A 19,535-nucleotide genomic window follows, 5' to 3' on the forward strand; every position below is an offset into this window, starting at 1 on the left:
GGGGTGGTAGCCAATTCTCAAACGGGAACTGGCCTCATTTTGTGGTTTTAAGACAGATGATAATATGATCAGGGCTCCGTGAAGTTGGAGGTTCGGTTTGAGTACTTATACCAGTTTTTGACTGTTATTCCAAGGGCTTGCTCCACTAGTAGGAATCCCCTAAACACTGTGCCACCCATTGTCATCGCTTCGACAACCTCTAGACCCCGGTTCCTACTTCCTGCAAATGCGAATGTTGACGTCACAGGGCCGTGTTTGTAGCGAATGTTTCGCAGGAATTGAGCACAATTCAACTGCTTCGAATTATTCGTTGCGAATTTGTGACGTCTTAATGCTACTCTCACACTTGGACGAATATTCTTGCGGATATGAATATTTGAAATTCGCGATGATTTCGCCCGAAAGTTGCGATTTGATAGTGAATATGTTAATAATAATAATAATAATAATAATAATAATAATAATAATAATAATAATAATAATAATAATAATAATAATAATAATAATAATAATAATAAGACTTGTAATGCGCACATATCCACCCTGCTTGGTGTTCAAGGCGTGTTCTTGGTCGTCCTTAAACCTCTCCTTACTAATATCTAACACATAATACCAATGCTTACAAAAGTCGACGGCGAATGACGTCTTCGCAACATTCGGTGAAATTTAGAAACCGGTTTCTAAATTGACCGATCTTTGTAAGGAGGTGGGTAATAATTTGTGAACGTTCCGAATTTGTTACCCACGCTTAGGAAGACACGGCGAATGTTGCGAAGTGTGAGCGATTGTCAAATATTTCCTTCCGTTAGCATATTCGCCGTGTGAGAACAGCATAAATTGAGGGGGCGAACGACTTGTGAATGTAGTGAATATGTTACCAACGCTTATGAAGACACGGCGAATGTTGCCAAGTTTGAGCGATTGTTAAATATTTCCATTCGCTAGCATATTCTCCGAGTGAGTTGAGGGCAACTCAATTCAGTGCGAGTTTCGTTGCGAATATGTGACGTCAACATTCGTATCGCATTCGCAGGAAGTATTGCTACTCTCACACTAGGGAAAATAAGCTAGCGATTGGACTTACAAAATGGAACTATTTGACATTCGCTCAAACTTCGCAACATTCGTCGTGTTTCGTAAGCATTGGTAACAATTTCGGAACGTTCACTAGTCATTCTTTACCTCTTTTCGAAGATCACTCAATCAAAATGTGGCAAATATTCTTGCGAATAAAATTGTTTACATTCGCGGTGAATTCGCCAAACAATTGCGATTGGGTGGTGAATATTTTCATCTTGGTCACCCCTCGGTCGTCCCTCGACCTCTCCTTAACAATATATGACCAATGCTTGACAATGCTAGCCAATGCCTTACAAATAGGCAACGAACGTTGCGCACGTCGCGACTGAGCTTACCAACAATTTCAAACAAGTAAAGCCAATGTCTTACCATCGTTGCCAATGTCTTGCTATTTTCTGACTAATTTCCGAACAATGGATTACGCGGCCGCGATTGCTATAAGTACAGGGGCAAATCTCGCTCTGGCCCGCGAAGGTTACAGACGTCTTACAGGTGCCTTTACGAACGTTGCCAACGCTCACGCATGCTTACAGACGTCAACAATGGCTTACCAATGCTAACGAATGTCAAGGCGAATGACCGTCTTCACAACATTCGCTGAAATTAACAAACCGGTTTGTAAATTGACCGATCTTCGTAAGGAGATGGGGCGTGAACGAAGACACGGCGAATGTTGCAAAGTATGAGCGATTGTCAAATATTTTCATTCGTAAGCACATTCACTCTAATATTATTCGCAACAGTTTGAAACAGCATTGGGAAGCGCTTTTTAATTTCAGCGAATGTTGCGAAGACAGTCATTCGCCGTAGATTTTAGTAAGCATTGGTAGCCATTAGTAACGTTGGTAAAGCGTGCGTAAGCGTTGGCAACTTTCGTAAGCTATTGTAAGGCATTGGCAATCATTGGCTAGCATTGTTAAGCATTCGTAAAAAATCGTAACATATTGGTACGGACAGGTCATGGGGTGACCGAGGGCGACGTGAAAATATTCACTATCAATTCGCAAATTTTGGGCGAATTCACCGCGAATTTCAAATATCCATATTCGCAAGAATCTTCGCCCAAGTGTGAGAGAAGCATATGAACCGGGCTTTGCACGTAAATATGATTCACATTCGCATTCGCATGATGTTGAACCGGGCTTTACTTTGAATGCACATTGACGCCAACAGTACTCGGCACTATAGACCCACATACATCTTGCAGTTAACACAAACTAGTGTAAAATCTCGCTCAGCATAATGAGCGTTTCTTGCAAGCAGTCAAGTGCATTGGACTATAATGTGTAATACCAATTAGTGATAATAATATGAGGTGCTTTGAGGGGTCTACTTTGGCTAAAAAGCGCACAACAACGTCACATGGTTTTATTACAGAACCACATTATCATGACTCACCTCATAATCAAACAGAAACCCATTGCCTTTTTTGTATGTTTCCTTCTTCTTTTTGCTGACATAATCGTCGAACTCTGACAAGAGAATCGGGATAGGAGCAGTAAACTGTTTCTTCTTAACCAAGATCTTCGGTCTGGCTGGTGCAGTGGCTGATGCCGTGGCTGGTGAAGTGGCTGGTGAATTGGCTGGTGCCGTGGCTTGTGAAGTGGCTGGTGAATTGGCTGGTGCCGTAGCTGGTGTGGTGGCTGGTGCAGTGGCTGGTGAAGTGGCTGGTGAAATGGCTGGTGCCGTGGCTCGTGCAGTGCTCATTGTGGTATCAGCAATAACGTCATAGGTAACATCACTCGTTGGATGTTCTAGTCCTGAAGAAAGGTTGTCATTGCTTAATACTCGCATCCCTGCTGTAACAACAATTACTGTGAAGATTTCAACAAAAAGCATGTACAGAAATTGTGTATAATATTTGTACTATTTGATCAAACTTGTATAGTTTATGGATCAAAGTTTTTCGCAACGATGCCAACAACAACATAATGTTTAAAAGGGTCAATAGTTTAATAGAACATCCAACATTTGAATCGTGTTAATAGTAGAAAATGCAAGGCTTACCATTTGAATGTTACCGGGGGGTGACAATCATTGCTGGAATAAGGGTATGTAACTAAGATCAAAACGTTAAGATGTAAAAGTGATGACGTTCCAACTTTTAAAGGCAGTGGACGCTATTGGTCATTACTCAAAATAATGATGGCATAAAACCTTAACTGTTGACGAGTAATGGGGAGAGGTTGATGGAATAAAACATTGTGAGAAACGGCTCCCTCTGAAGTGCCATAGTTTTAGAGAAAGACGTAATTTTCCACGAATTTGATTTCGAGACCTCACATTTAGAACTTGAGGTCTCGAAATCAATCACCTAAACGCACACAACTTCGTGTGACAATGGTGTTTTTTATTCTTCATTATTATCTCGCAAGTTCGATGACCAATTGAGCTCAAATTTTCACAGGTTTGTTATTTTATGCTTATGTTGAGATACACCAACTGTGAAGGCTAGTCTTTGACAATTACCAATAGTGTCCACTGTCTTTAAGCAACTCCTGGAACTCTAAATTTCAATGAGCTTCTGCTGAACTGTATACTCAGCTTTAGATAAAGTAGACGGAGGACCAGGGTTTCTTTGTAATCTGATGACAAAAACAGCAACACTCGCAGAGGTTTTAAAGGCCTGAACCTGGAAACAAGGTTATAAACGTCCAACGTCCCATCCTTACTAACACATCTGCACATGTTTTCTTTTTAAACTAAAGGATTGCAGAATGTGTTAATATTGTGACTTGCCATTAACAGCGTTGAAATGCATACCTTCCCCTGAGCTACGGTTAAGTGTTCTCTTCCGTCTGTCAAAGATAAAGTAAAACAGGAAAAAGAAAGAAAACAATTACGTGTCACTCAGCAACGATTAGTTGCAGTTCTTAGATAATTTATGCATTGTAAATGGTTCATCACTACCACTGCTCACAGGAAAAAGCTAAATAGCATATGAGTTAAAGTAAATTGGTTAGCAGGAATATTTTACTTAAAAGTTTTTGCGAACATTTCATATAGAGTTGTCTATGTCCAATTTTTTTTAATTAAAAGCCCCAGATAAATATGAAAGCAGCATAAGGCTATGTAAATATGAAACTTCAAATGAACCAACTGTAACGGGCATCCTGTCCTGCTTGTTTCTGCCAAATGTGTAAAGCAGTATTGTTTTTATTTGAACGAATGTCCCTCTCATCGAGGAAATGACAAACAAATGAGACTGTAGTAATTACCTTTTTTTGAAGATCAAAGCCGATATAACACAAATCACGACAAGTAACATCAATGGGCCAACAATTGCAGCTACCAGTGGAATTTCACTTTGCGGAACTGCCAAAGACATTGTTATGTAATGTTTGTACTGAATTAAATCAGATGTTCCAACCAAATTCTCAATTTTATGGAAATAAAGTTCACATGAGTTGACTTTGACAGTATTTGGGGTTAATTGCACTTTGAGGCACTGCCAAAAAAGATAACAATGTTTAAGTTTTGAAAGTTATCTATTGTTGTTGACATTGACGTTGAGCTAACATTTTCGACGTCGAGTGAAAAAATGTCGCAAATAATAATATGACACTGAAAACAACCCGTGCAGGATTCCAAATTAAGTTTTTTTTTTCGAAAAGCTGGCCGCCTAGTTTTGTAAATTTGTCAGTAAAGAACAAACATTGCATGATAACTGCATTACAAACTTTTCTTTATATCCATAGTATGGAAACTCATAAATTATCATTAGTACTTAATGAAGGAACCACTCATTATTGTTCCTCTTCATGCTTCACTTTAAAACAACCTGGGATGCTTTAAAGCAGAATTGCTACAATATGATCAATATTGGGCAGTTAATTACCTTGAACTCTGAGCGGTTCACTCCACTTAACAGCATAAGTCTACAACGAAAATTGAGAGATAACAACACATTAAACAGACCAAAAGCTTGCGCGAGCCGGGTGACGTAGCAACTGTCTTGATAGTCTTGCGAATTCAAATGTAAGCGTTTTACTTGTTTTCAAGTTTTAGTGTTACACTGCCTCAACACTGCCTTAACTTTATGGACCAATCTCCCAGAACAGTTACAAAACATTGACTCAATTGTTAGTCCGCACTTATTTAACATTGAATTCATCCTGTTTTGTTTAGTACATCTTGTGTTCTATTGTGTTTTTTCTCTAGAGCGCTTAGAGACATGTTGAACAACTATGTGTTATGCTCTTTACACGAATGGTTAATTATTATGACTATTTTATAAATAAAAAAACAGACGTCATACGGCTCACCGATTGAGAAGTCCTACTGACTGATCCTAGGTAGATGTCATACAGAGTGTTGCTTTCCAGGGGTTTGTTCACGTTATTTCCCAGTGTTTCTCCGTCACCCACAGTGAATGTTGCAGGGAGATCAGTCTTATGTATTTCTGCAGCTACATAATCAATAGCTGGTGCAGTGGATCCCATGGTGTCCCTTCTAGTGACTGTCCGTATACGGCGCACACCGATTTGAATGCCTCTACACAATGCACAAACATGTTCGTGAGTGAGCACTTCAGTTTTCATTAGTAAAAACATTTCTAGAGTAAGGTAAATGTCCGCGCAAATTTAAACAAACAATTGAAGTGATGCTTCATAATTTTTAAACTCGAGTTATAACGAGTCAAAAAGTATACGGTTCATTTGGAGTAATTTATTTGTCTGCTGTGGAAGAATAAATCATATTTGAATGGATGGTACGACCTCTACTATTCATTTGCTTGGACTTCATGAAGTTCTTGCCAGGTGAAGTCCTTTTTGGACATTCATACGATTTTATGTGTTCTTTAATTGTATCTTGAAGATGCCTTTGGGGCTTGTTTTGAATAAGTTTGTTTTTATGATTGAAACAATTAATAAACAAATTTATATTTAAAAAAAAAAAAATACACATAGGAAACTTCAAGTTAATGCAACACTATACAAGAGTGCACAATAATCAGGCAAATTATTAGAAATGAATTCAGTGCTGATTGACCGACCTTAAACTTGGATTCAGATCTATTAATAACACCTTACCAAGATTAACAAAGAACAAGGCTGACCTCAAACTTGCATCATTTCTACTTACGTAATGTATTTTGAGGAGGATGGAAGGTTCACAGCAATAGTGACTGTGGAAGAAGTCAAATGTGAGATATCGTTTTTGGAAAGCTGGGTCGGAGCAGAAAGATCTGTAAAGTCAAAGAAAAAATGTAGTTTTACCAAGGAAACATTCTTTATTTAAAGCATCATAAGAGAGCATCTCAAAATTCAAATGGTTGGACTGTTTTAATTTGATCGGTGAGTATTCTAGAGTGTGTATATATTCCGTTAAACTGGTAGTTTCTATCACCAACATGTGTTAATCCAAATCTCATAAAGAAACTAAATTACTCAAGTAAGAGTGTTATAATTACATAAAATCGTTTCACTTAAATGTTCACTTAATTTTTACTTCCGAAAATACCTGTTTCAACTGCAGTAAATGTGTCCATTATTGTTTTCTCTCCAACACCAACACTGTTGAAACCTTCCAGTAAGAAATCATATTTTGTGGAGGGTTCTAAACCACTTATGTTGCGGTGCATATCTGATGGTTCTATATCAACCGTCTCGAATGAGTTGGTTGGACTGAAGTTGGCGTCATAAGGTTTTTCCAGCACCCTGTATGAGAGCTGTATAATGTTTGTAAAATGGGGAAACACACTTATTATAGATATATATACTTTCACACTCGCTATAGAAGTAAATTAAGTTGAGGTTCCTAGCAAATTTTAATTATGTTTAAAGGAAATTGAACTGAAGGTTAAAAACAATTGTTACTTTGGTTTAAAGTTTGGTTTGGTTTTAGTCTGTTGTCTGTCTTGTCCTGTATGGCATTCTCAAATCAAGCAAATGCTTACCGGGGATTGCCACCATTTATCTTACTCTGTCCTTTTTCTACTATTATTATTTAGTATCATGATACTTTAGTATGATACTTGTAATACTGTTTGTGAAATGGAAATAAATGTTGTTGAACTGAATATGATTGAGTCTCGATGTAAATTTATTTGAGATTCTTAGTTGTTATACTAACTTTGTTTGAGCCAGGAAAGTCTAATGTAGGTTTTCCTGCAAAATTAGATGCAAAGTTGACTAGTTGAAGCCAGCTGTTTGTAATGTTTGAACCAATTGTCTTATTGTGTATAGCTGCTAAACGTTATACAAGCGCAGTGTGATAACGTTCAGAGGTGAGGTTAAAAAGCTTTGGCTTCCAGCCTTTGTTTGTGAGTTAACATTTAATTATAGTGTTAGATTTTACCGATACACCGATCTATAGAAAGCACTGCAAACCAAGTACTTTATACGAGTCCTGTGCAATTTGTTTTTTGCTGTTTTCTACCAAAATTAACGCACACGAACAAAGCTTCAAAAACGATTGTTGCATGATCAATCTTATTTAGTCCTACATTTTTGATTGTCTGGGTTGACATATATCAATTGTTTTGATCTAAACAATCTGCTATAAAGACTCACTCTGTATTTCGTTATAACACCATTTCTTTGACCACATGGTATTTCACTCCAGCTCAATGCCACACTGTGCTTCGTAGATGAAGTTGTCTTGAAATTTGTAGGAGATCCCGTTGGTTCTAGAATAATAATAACACAAAACGGCAAGTGAACTTTTACATCATTATGCTCAAATTGAAATATTTTGGTATCTGTCACAATGATGACTACAAAGTTACAGAATATTTATAGAATAATAATAATAATAACAATAGGAATTTCGATTTTAACCCATGCATACACCTTTGTGTTTAAGCACTGTATACTCCCGAGTCCTGTGTAAAAAAGGGTATCACAGGCATACTCGGGTGGGATTCAAACCTACAACCCTTGCAATTCTAGAGGAGTGTCTCACCAACAACTAGACTGACGAGATTGCCAGGTAGCTAGAGGCAGTTCCAATCCTATGTTTTGGCAGCGGGTACCGCAACGATATATAATAGATTTAAAATTTGCGTCGGGGATAAAGAATATTAGTTTGTTTTTTTACCCATACACCGATGTGTAGCACTGTATACTCAGAAATTTCCCCGAGTCCTGTGAGTTACAAGAGTTGTGGGCTCGAATCCCACCCGTGTTATATGACTGTGATACCTTTTTTTCACAGGGCTCGAGAAAGTACTGAGTGTACATCTGTTATATAGTAATAGGGTTTGTGTATATATAACCGGAACATTTATTTATCATTCTCTCTCTCCCTCTCTCTCACGCTCTCTAAATATCTGATATCTTGAGACATACAGGTCAACGTGCTAGTCGTTTGGTGATTGGTTTAGGTGCCAGAAAGATGTCAAATCATATAAAAGTAGTTTAATGAGCCCTTCTATGGGATCATGGTACTTTGGGTAATCTACAAATAGTAACCAGTTCATTTTGCGTGCAGTGTACTTGGGTTCCTCTAATTGTATGTAAAAGTTACCGAGATTGACGTGGGTTTCCCCTGGAGTTTTATAATTCAATGTTTGGAAGTTCCCATTCTATAGATACTCTGCTGAACTTACCCTTTGCCGGTGTTGTGTAGTCGATATAAATGTTCCCTTGAAATTCTCCAAGCCCTGCCTCATTCTTGGCAAGTACACGAACCTTATAGATTGCATTGGGTAATGAATCAGGATGTGATAATGGAGACTGTCTCTCCGTTGTGTTGTGTAGGGTTTGAAATTCACCAGCCTCCTCTTGGCAAAGAATTCTCTTTACCAGTTGATACTGTACCGCATAGTCAATAACAGGACACTTGTTTTGAGGAGCTTTCCATGTAATGGTTCTGCTGGGGTATTGCTCAGAGCTGACATGATAGATCACTGAAACAGGAACTGGGAACGAAATTTGAAACTACTAATCATTTGTGCTTGACGAAATTGTTTAAATTGTACAGAATTAAAAATTTTCACAATTGTCAGTGTCCTTTTATATCCCTGGCAATTTGTGTATCATAACTAGGTGTCAAAGCATACTTGACTAAAGCTCTGGTGTTGTAGAGTGACCGTTCGAGTCCCGTTCTTGACACGTGTGTCCTTTAAGAACTACATGTGACCCATGTAGGCAGGGTTCACCCAGTGCGATGTGATTGGATGCACATTGGGCCCCTTTACTCCACATAGTTCAACATTATTCCTTGAACAAAAATATAATGAGCGCTCTTAGATGCCCTCGGATGTGATGAATCGTTATAGTTGGGTATTGTTATCATTAATTTTAAGAGTCGGTATAATGCACTTATTGGCGTAATCAGACATTACTTTTCATGTCGGGCTAAACAGTTGATTCAGCTATTTATTTGTGGATGTTTGTATGTATATTGTTATATCCCTTGCAATCAGGGGAGGGCATGAAAGTACTGGCCCCTGCCCCCACCCATCTGGTTACGTTACAATAAAATAAAACACAATTGAAAAAATCTGATTTAATATTCGGTGTTTTTTTTCTTTTTTTCTTTTTTTTCGGTATAAAAAAAATTACTTTGATTAAATATTGTTTGCCAATCTTACCGTAACATCTCTGCCCCACCCATCTGGTTACGTTACAATAAAAACGTTACAATAAAATAAAAAACAATTGAACTAATCTGATTTAATATTCGTTGTTTTTTTTTTTTCGGTATAAATAAATTTATTTTGATTAAATATTGTTTGTCAATCTTACCGTAACATAATTTGCAGTTTGGGTTAATACCAATCTGACCATACGGGCAAGAATCTGTAAAAACACAAATTATTCAAAAACAATTCCATAACACAATAATAATAAAACATTTAAAGAAGTATCATATGAAAAAAATCTTTTTAAAATACTGCTCAGATGTTCGTTTTATTTTTATGGATTTAAAATTTATGTACAGTTACACCGTACAATTCAACATTTTGAATCACTGGAGATGAGTAAACGGAGTCTAACAGCTCCTCAAAACGAAACAAATAATACAAAATAGTTATGTTTAAAATTTAGCCTTAATATGGACAGACACACAGAAAGACAACACTGACAAATATACATCAATCTGATTGACATATGCAGTAGCTCACCAAAGTTATCAAATAGGTAATCAAAAGTCATTGATAAAGCATGCTAAAATCAAACGTTTACTCAATACGTACTGAGACAAACAGACCTTTTCGCAAACACCCATTGCGCAAGTGGTAACTGTCATTTGAAGTGCATGCTGGTCTAGCTAGCGATCAGACTTATTTCTACTTTCATAGATCTGCTTAGCACACACATTTGTCTTGCATGACAATTATTCCTTGGTAAAATCAGGATTACCAACCAAATATTTTGCATATAGCTCATTTTTGGTATCCAGCTGTTGTTTGCTTATCCTGAAAATAAAGTGGATATATGGTTGCTAGTCCTGTTTTATCAAGGAAGAAACTTCATGCTAAGCACATTTTATGTGCTATGAATTTGGGCTCAGATCTATGGTAAGTAATCCTACTGGAACGGCAGAGCTTTGAGGATAATGAACACATTAACTGACATGATCACTTCTAGAACCAGTCGTATCGGACCGTTCACCATGTCAAGTTAAACACCTAAGCTAAATACTTTTCATTTCTCGAGGTCTGCTGACATGTTTTATATAATATCGCTGATTATTTAAGCAGTATTTGGATGTCGGGAAAAACCGGTAGAACGTGGTCAGTCAGACTTACTTTGGCAGTTTTCACCTCTAAATCCTCCTTGACAAAGAACACCAGTTCGGCAAGCACCAGAAAGTCTGTCACAAGCTCCACCATCAGCACAATGACACTCCATGGCACAATTGACTCCAAACCACCCATCGGAACAGTCTGCATAGGGGAATAGTATTGGTGGTAAGAGATATGTACAAGCTGTTAATGTCAAATTGAGTTGTTTGAATCTGAAGTGAAGTGATTATAGGGTAAGTAACCCTATGAAGCGAAGTGATTATAGGGTAAATACCCCTATGAAGCGAAGTGATTGTAGGGTTAATACCCCTATGATCTGAACACACTCTTTAAAACGTTGAATTTTCTAGTAATTTTTATTAAATAAGTTAATTTCAATATACTTTAAATCAAGTCATAATTAAAGGCACTGGACATTATTGGTAATTAATCAAACTAATTGTTAGCATAAAAACGTACTTGGTAACGACCAATGCAGAGCTATTGATAGTAAAAAAAATAAAAAAATATATTAAAAAAAACACTGTGAGAAACGGCTCCCTCTGAAGTAACGCAGTTTTCGGGAAAGAAGTAGTTTTCCACTAAAATATTTGATTTCGAGACCTCAGAATTAGATTTTGAGGTCCCAAAATCAAGCATCTGAAAGTATACAGCTTCGTGTGACAAGGTTGTTTTTTTCTTCAATAATACTCGACGACCAAAAACTGAGTTCAAATTTTCACAGGTCTGTTATTTTGTGCATAAATGTTGAGATATACCAAGTGGTCTTTGACAATTACCAAAAGTGTGCAGTGTCTTTAAATCATGTTTCCTACAAGTATGGTAAATTTAAAACAAAAGGGACGATTTTAAATACTTAGTATGTTTTTTCTATATTTTTGAGGTTAATAACTTAACTTATACTTGAGACAATGTACATCGAATGAGAACCGTGTGAACGATTTGCAATAGTTACGACTAGTGGTTAGGCTTTCAGAAAAAGCTGGTGCAATAGTTGTAAAATTAATTCTAAGTTTAAGAAACAATTAAATCAATGGATATTCATTTATAAAGTACTCGCCCTCGCAATTGACTCCTGTGAAACGATACCTGCAGTTACTGTCTGGTGTGCATGTACCAACTGTATTGTTACAAGCTGAATTTACACAGCGACATTCCAAAGAGCAACCTGCACCATACATACCATGTGGGCAATCTAAACGAGAAACAGTGCAAGTTATATCACAATAAAATTATAATATGTCACAGGATACCCAACTTGTAAGAATCACAGGTTGAATCAGAAGTTAATCAATTGTTTTAATTAATATATCAATTCAATTTAAATTAATTATGAAAGCTTAAAGACCTTTTGCCATATAAATACACTTTAAATACACTATAAATACCCATTTTCTTTATTTTGATGATTTTATACCAGCAAAAGTTATGAACCTTATTTGTTATTGACTTCTTCAATTGTTTTTCATGTTATTTTGTTATGATGTTTAAACGGAACTTTATTCATACTTTGTTCGCAATTGATGCCTGTGAAACCAGCAGCGCACGTACAGCCAAAAGGATCTGGAAGACACATGAGGTTGTTGACGCAACCTACATCCCAATCGTGGGTGCATCGGATATCGCAGTCTTGACCAAAACAGTTGTTGTTATGCACTGTGGAAATATTAAAATAAATCAGTTATCAATTGTTAACGGCCTGGTACACTTATTACCAACAATCAACTAGTTATTAGAAATAACAAAATATTGGAAGAAAAAATGGATGGGAATAACGAACATGAATTTATTTCTGTTTGTTGGTTTTTTTTTATTCCTTTTTGTATTTTATACTGTGTACATACAATTTTTTCGTGACAATGGAACATCCATCTAAACAAACTCTTCACATGGTCTTTCTTTCAAATTGGTTTACCTTAAAACCATTTTCAGAAAGTGTTCATAACTTACCTGATCGACAAAGGACGCCGCTAAATCCTGGTGCGCAGATACAGTCACCAGTCGTGTCGTCACACTGACCGCCATTATAGCAAAACGAACAATCATTATCGCAAGATAGACCCCATTTATTGGGAGAGCAATCTGAAACAACACAAAAATAAGTATTTTCAATCTCAATTCAATTAAAGACACTGAAGACTATTAGTAATTGTCAAAGATCAGTCTTCTCACTTAGTATATCTCAACATATGCATAAAATAATAAACCTGTGAAAATTTGAGCTCAATCGGTCATCAAAGTTACGAGATAACTGTCAAAGAAAAAACATCCTTGTCACACGAAGTTGTGTGCATTCGGATGCTTAATTTCAAGACCTCAAATTGTAAATCTGAGGTCTCGAAATCAAATTCGCGGAAAATTACTTCTTTCTCGAAAATTACATCACTTCAGAGGGAGCCGTTTCACACATTGTTTTAAACTATCAACCTCTCCACATTACTCGTTACTAAGTAATGTTTTATGCTAATAATTATTTTGAGTAATTACCAATAGTGTCCACTGCCTTTAAACTAAATCCCTCATTAAAACTATTGTTATTGCTCAATGTACATCACGGTCATGCTATCAAGTAATGTGGATTTGGAAGCATGTATTTTGGTCCATATGGTCCGTGTGTGACTAGATTTGACATATTATTATTGTGACAATGAAAGAAACTGATCTGACAAATTTTAAATTTCCTCAGGTTAAAAAAAAATGACGGGTCTTATTGATATTTAAATCAAGTTGTCACTAATAACGTTTTATGATGAGATATATAGCAACTAAATAGTTTGATCGCCACAATACACACATTTAAAGCATTTTACCTGATCTGAATTGAAAACTCTAATTAAACTACTGTTCGGCAACAATCTGTTAAAAACGTTTTGAAAGGGGTCGTTACATCTATGACCCATAACAAACAAATAATATTCTTTACTTAAAGGCAGTGGACACTATTGGTAATTACTCAAAATATATATTAGCGTAAAACATTACTTGGTGATGAGTAATGGGGAGAGGTTGATGGTATAAAATATTGTGAGAAACGGCTCCCTCTGAAGTGCCATAGTTTTCGAGAAAGAAGTAATTTTCCACCAATTTGATTTCGAGACCTCAGATTTAGAACTTGAGGTCTCGAAATTAACCATCTAAACGCACTCAACTTCGTGTGACAAGTGATTTTTTGTTTGTTTCATTATTATCTCGCAAGTTCGATGACCGATTGAGCTCAAATTTTCACAGGTTTGTTATTTTGTGCATATTGTTGAGATACACTAACTGTGAAGGCTAGTCTTTGACAATTACCAATAGTGTCCACTGCCTTTAAAAGAACAAAAGTCATCTGGCAACTTACGCCTTACAAGGAGATTCATAAGTGCATGGTTGTGTTGATCATGTCTGCCTTCTATGTAACATTCGTAGATACCAGCATCATGCAGTTGGACATTAAGGATACTGATGCTTGATTGGCCATTCCATGCAGTGACGTTATCACCATTGTGTCTCCATCGAAGCTCAGGCGGTAATCCGTAATGCTGTGTCACTGTCAATGTCACATCCTCTCCAGCACTCGTAGTCAAGGTGGATGAAGCTGGAGATACATCACCTACAATCAATATAAGCTCAGTTGATAGTATACAAATATTGACTGCTTCGAGTGCTATGGTTAAAACTATGACTCCCGAGGTGCGACGGGGATCACCGAGGGAGTAAAGGCCCGGTCACACAGGCCCCATAACGAGAACGAAAACGATAACGATAAAAATGCACGCCCTCGATTGGTTGCATGATTGGTTGCATGAGCGTGGGCGTATTCTGCGTGGAGCAATTCAACCAATCGCGAGCGTGCATTTTTATCATTCTCGTTTTCGTTCTCGTTATCGGGGCCTGTGTGACCGGGCCTTAATAGTTTTAATCATTGCGCGAGTAAAAGCAGTCAATATTTGTTTTATAACACCCCAAACATTTCTAAATACTGTACTTTTAAGTTACAGAATGAATGCTACAATCAACGGACGACGCAAATACAGATTGCGAAAACCTTTACTGTGCTGCATGTAGTGTTGTGCAATCCGAAATGGTTACAGACTATTAATTTATCATACTCGTACACTCAACGGACGTCTGGGTACTGCACGCCGTGTGCTAGTCTTCGGACTAGCGCACGGCAAACCGACGCACTATCACACGGCCATCGTCTAGCAAAACTAAGACATGTCATGTGACGCGCTCCAAACCAATGAACACGCAGAATATTAGTAAGGGGTGTTATAAACCGTTATGTAACTGCGTCATTGTCAATGTTACATCCTCTCCAGCACTCGTATTCAAGGTGGATGAGGCTTGAGATACATCACCTACAATCAATAATAAGCTCAGTTGGTAGACAGTTATATTACTGCGTCATTGTCAATGTTACATCCTCTCCAGCACTCGTAGTCAAGGTGGATGAGGCTTGAGATACATCACCTACAATCAATAATAAGCTCAGTTGGTAGACAGTTATATTACTGCGTCATTGTCAATGTTACATCCTCTCCAGCACTCGTATTCAAGGTGGATGAGGCTGGAGATACATCACCTACAATCAATAATAAGCTCAGTTGGTAGACAGTTATATAACTGCGTCATTGTCAATGTTACATCCTCTCCAGCACTCGTATTCAAGGTGGATGAGGCTGGAGATACATCACCTACAATCAATAATAAGCTCAGTTGGTAGACAGTTATATAACTGCGTCATTGTCAATGTTACATCCTCTCCAGCACTCGTAGTCAAGGTGGATGAGGCTGGAGATACATCACCTACAATCAATAATAAGCTCAGTTATAGCCCGTTATATAACTGTGTCATTGTCAATGTTACATCCTCTCCATGAGTCGAAGTATAGTCAATCTTGTTGAGGTTGGATATTATACATCAACTACATCCCATTACATCATTTCCAGTATAACAGTTCAATATATAAAATTTATTTCCATCCTTAACAGTACATACAAGTTGGCAGAAAATTACCTCAACAACTTGTTATTGTTTGTTTTATGTGACTGTCTACAAGGATTCAAAATAAAACGCCTTTTCTTGAAAAAGCCACACAACTCTGCATTTGTAATGGCCAATTATTGTATCAATAGGGACAACGGTAGTTTCAAACTCTTGAATTGCTACCGACTCCAATCTGATGAAAAAAACACAATCCGGAAAACATTGATCCCTTACCGTTTTCCAGCAAAATGACCGTTGTTATCTTGACTTGGTCCTGTGAGGAGGTGAAGATACAGGTGTAAGCACCGAAAATGTCTGCCCCAATAGAGTTATACATGATATAACGTATGGCACTGACTGAAAGGTCTGGATGAACTTCTTCATATCCTCCAGTTGGTAGATTACTGCCACTACCAGTATCCAGAACACGCTCAAAGGATACAACTGCGTCAGTCTCATCACCACTTTTGTAGCCACCAATGAAATGGAAAAGTTGGTCTACTGCATACGCATACAGTCTTGAATTGAAGCAGGTGAAATCAGGAACCGCTCCTAGTCAACAACAAATAAACATTACAATGGTGACAGGCAAGAACAAAACGTATCCTTCACGTGTTTTAGAACCTATGGTCATTTGTTCACACATCTCAACTCTGGCACAAATGATCACTAGCGGCAGCATAGTTTTCAAATTAAATCTCCGACAGGTATTATAGATTTTATCAAAATAATTTGATACAATCATGAATACTTGGCAATGTACAATTTGGACGCACTTAACCTTGCTCAATGTTCATTTCTCCCATTACTTGTGCATTTTCTTTCATTCGTGTGATAATGTTTGAAGATTTTATGCTAGTTTTGAATTATGTCAGCTTGCAAAAGAATCATCAGTATCTGGCGAGAAACAGCATAATAAAAAACAACAACTAGAAGGTGTTTATTGTTCTGTTATCCGAGTCCGAGCATCATCTTTTCAATATTATTCGTTTTTACACTTTTATCATAAATAACAATACCTAATTTACTTTAAAGTTATTTATGAAACACGATGCTTATTTACTGGGATTGATAGCGAGTGAACGATCAATAATTATTTTGTTTTAACGATATTATATTTCGAGGGGAAAAAATAATTCTGCTGGTACGGAGTCCTTGATATGCCAAGAGAATTTATTTGATAATAAAACCATTCACCTAGTAAATCTTTTCCAAATTCTCTTACAACTACATCGAGTTGTATTTCACAAACGTTCCTAAAATGAGCGAAGCAAGTAATACAACGTCCAGCAGAATGATTGATACTCCGAAAACTCAGATTTCAACCTTTTTCTTCTAAACTTTCTACTAAAGAATATAACGCAACTTTAATTTATTTTTTAGGAAACGATTATAAAAACACAAACAACCACCACAATTTGTATCAATCAAACACACAAACATTATGTTACGTGTACTGCGATCTCGTAATGATATTCTTGTAGTTTAAATAGCATGTCGAAGCCTCCGTAGACGCTTTAAAAAAATCGTTTATTTCGTATCCACCAAATTATGGCTTTTAGGCTCAGGCTACAATCCAATTGGGCAGGAAAATTGCGCTTTGAATTAATTGGAAATCATATCCTACAATTTATGGCAGATTATTCGGTTTTAAAAAGACTTTATACCAAACATTTTCAAATTATTTCCTTACGGCAAACAAAACATCCTAAAACCTAACAGAGGGCCATTTGTACGTGTTTTTTGTAACAGTTTGTTAAATGTAAAATAAAAAAAACGAACAAGGAACCGAATTTGCTGAATGAATTCCTATTTCTTTTGTCCGCCGAGACTTTTTGAAGTGTAATCATCTTTTGACTTGTCGTTTTTTTTAGGCCTACATGTAACTGTGTAGTAATAACTTCATCAAGAGTAGTTTATGAACATAATCATTTCCCTCCTCATTTACTCACAATAAATTCATTTTATTTCTAATCATTTGGGTCTAATTGACATTATACTCACAATCAAGTTTGCAAAGTTATACTCACAATCAAGTTTGCAAAGTTATACTCACAATCAAGTTTGCAAAGTTATACTCACAATCAAATTTGCAAAGTTATACTCACAATCAAGTTTGCAAAGGTATATCACAATCAAGTTTGCAAAGTTATACTCACAATCAAGTTTGCAAAGTTATACTCACAATCAAGTTTGCAAAGTGTCTTGCCCCGAGAACTTAATAGGCCTCTCTTGCGCCCTCAAGTGATCATTATTTTTACTCGCATCTATCATTTTCCAGTTATAAAGCCTTCGTCTAATTCTGCAGTTTTGAGCCCCAATTTCCTTGTTTTTTCCCTTGGATCAAGCACAATCTGTAAGTTTTTCATTCCGTCTTATTATAAATCATTCCTTGTCTAGCTCGCTCGATTTATTAGGGTTTTCAGGCTAGTTTACCTTCCTTAAAACTGTTGTTGCCAAAATCGGCTCCATGTGCGCTTTACATGTACTTTTTTACCATGTGTGCATTGCGAAGGCACTACACGTTCAACGTTTGTCCGGAAACTGGGCAAATCTCATGTTTAGTATTTCAGCATGGTTATAGGGTCTTTTTTGTGACTTTACCCATTCTATGTCAGCTTTTTTATATTTTAAGGCTTCGTTCACGTTATGCTTTATAACTAAATGTATGTTTTATTCTTGTTTATTACAGTTTCACACTGGTTCCAATAAAGAAACAAATGACAGTCTGACAGTGGAATAGTGTTTAGCCTCTGACTAATTTCGTCACATACTCGACTTAGTGAGGTCAGAAGAGTGAAAAGATTAGCTTCTCAACAAGAGCATCTTTATTAACTGGTGGTTCCCTGCAACACTACTATCAAAATGTCATCTCCTCCAAGAGTTTCTCAGAACTGGGAGATACTTTCAGAATACAAACCCGGATCATCCTCATCTTCACGATGTTCAACCAGGTCACACATCAGCTTGGCTGCAGTAGAGGCGCGTGCTAAAGCAGAGTCCGCACGCACGAAAGCTGATTACACCAGGCGTCAAATCGAGATGAAGGTGGAACGTGCACGCATTGACGCTATACTGTTTGCCATGCAGGAAGAAGGTGAAGCTGAATCTGCATTGGCTGCTGCCAAAACACTGGAGGCAGCTGTAAATGCCAAAGAAACTGAGGATAGAGCAAGCATCACCAATCATCTTGCCCTATCAGTCCAACCCGAGCAACGTACGGAAGAATACATAAATGCACATTTTGACCATCATGATAACCACACCGATAACCAGCCTGCTAAGATTAGTCCGAAAGAGAGCCCTGATGAACACTCGCACCCACAAAGCACTGCTGTTGAATCTCAAGCTCTCTCACATCCTCAACCCCCCTTGGATCCGCCCGACTTCTATACTCCGCCCCCGCAAGCTGGTGCGCTAAATCCCTTTCTGCACACTGCACAATACACTGACCAATCAGTCGAACGATATCATGACAACGTGAGGTCAAACCCGTTTTTGCAAAGCCATGCAGATGTCTTTGACCTCACAGCCCACCTCGCTCGTCGAGACCTTCTCACAGCCGGACTCAAGGTTTTGGTAATCGGCCAGAGAACTACTTGTCATGGAGAGCCAGTTACCGCAATGTTACGCAGGGATTTTACCTAAAACCAAGTGAAGAACTCGATCTACTTACTAGGTGGCTTGGTGGAGAGTCACTTCAGCATGCTACGAGGATCAGGGCAGTCCACATAAACAATCCTTCAGATGGCCTAATTAAGGTATGGCAAAGGTTGGACAAGATGT

The 19,535-nt window shown here is 37.4% G+C and overlaps 1 protein-coding gene across 4 annotated transcripts in view; it reads right to left on the bottom strand.

The window, feature by feature from the left end:
- LOC117304455 (receptor-type tyrosine-protein phosphatase T-like) overlaps positions 1–19,535 on the bottom strand; it is a 51,414-nt gene that overhangs the window by 9,472 nt on the left and 22,407 nt on the right. For 2 of the 4 annotated variants that reach the window (XM_033788922.1, XM_033788925.1), the window contains exons 3-18: positions 15,984–16,301; positions 14,118–14,369; positions 12,728–12,859; positions 12,287–12,433; positions 11,838–11,972; positions 10,781–10,918; positions 9,774–9,827; positions 8,633–8,944; positions 7,596–7,711; positions 6,544–6,751; positions 6,166–6,268; positions 5,346–5,574; positions 4,919–4,958; positions 4,299–4,395; positions 3,844–3,878; positions 2,479–2,894 (exon numbers count right to left, since the gene is read on the bottom strand). In XM_033788922.1, coding sequence (XP_033644813.1) covers positions 2,479–2,894; positions 3,844–3,878; positions 4,299–4,395; positions 4,919–4,958; positions 5,346–5,574; positions 6,166–6,268; positions 6,544–6,751; positions 7,596–7,711; positions 8,633–8,944; positions 9,774–9,827; positions 10,781–10,918; positions 11,838–11,972; positions 12,287–12,433; positions 12,728–12,859; positions 14,118–14,369; positions 15,984–16,301 — 2,732 coding nt within the window. The remainder of the gene's footprint in view (positions 1–2,478; positions 2,895–3,843; positions 3,879–4,298; positions 4,396–4,918; positions 4,959–5,345; positions 5,575–6,165; positions 6,269–6,543; positions 6,752–7,595; positions 7,712–8,632; positions 8,945–9,773; positions 9,828–10,780; positions 10,919–11,837; positions 11,973–12,286; positions 12,434–12,727; positions 12,860–14,117; positions 14,370–15,983; positions 16,302–19,535) is intronic. The other 2 variants (XM_033788924.1, XM_033788923.1) reach the window with 2 other exon arrangements.

Source organism: Asterias rubens, chromosome 21 (assembly GCF_902459465.1).
Source record: "Asterias rubens chromosome 21, eAstRub1.3, whole genome shotgun sequence".
Lineage (NCBI taxonomy): Eukaryota > Metazoa > Echinodermata > Asteroidea > Forcipulatida > Asteriidae > Asterias > Asterias rubens.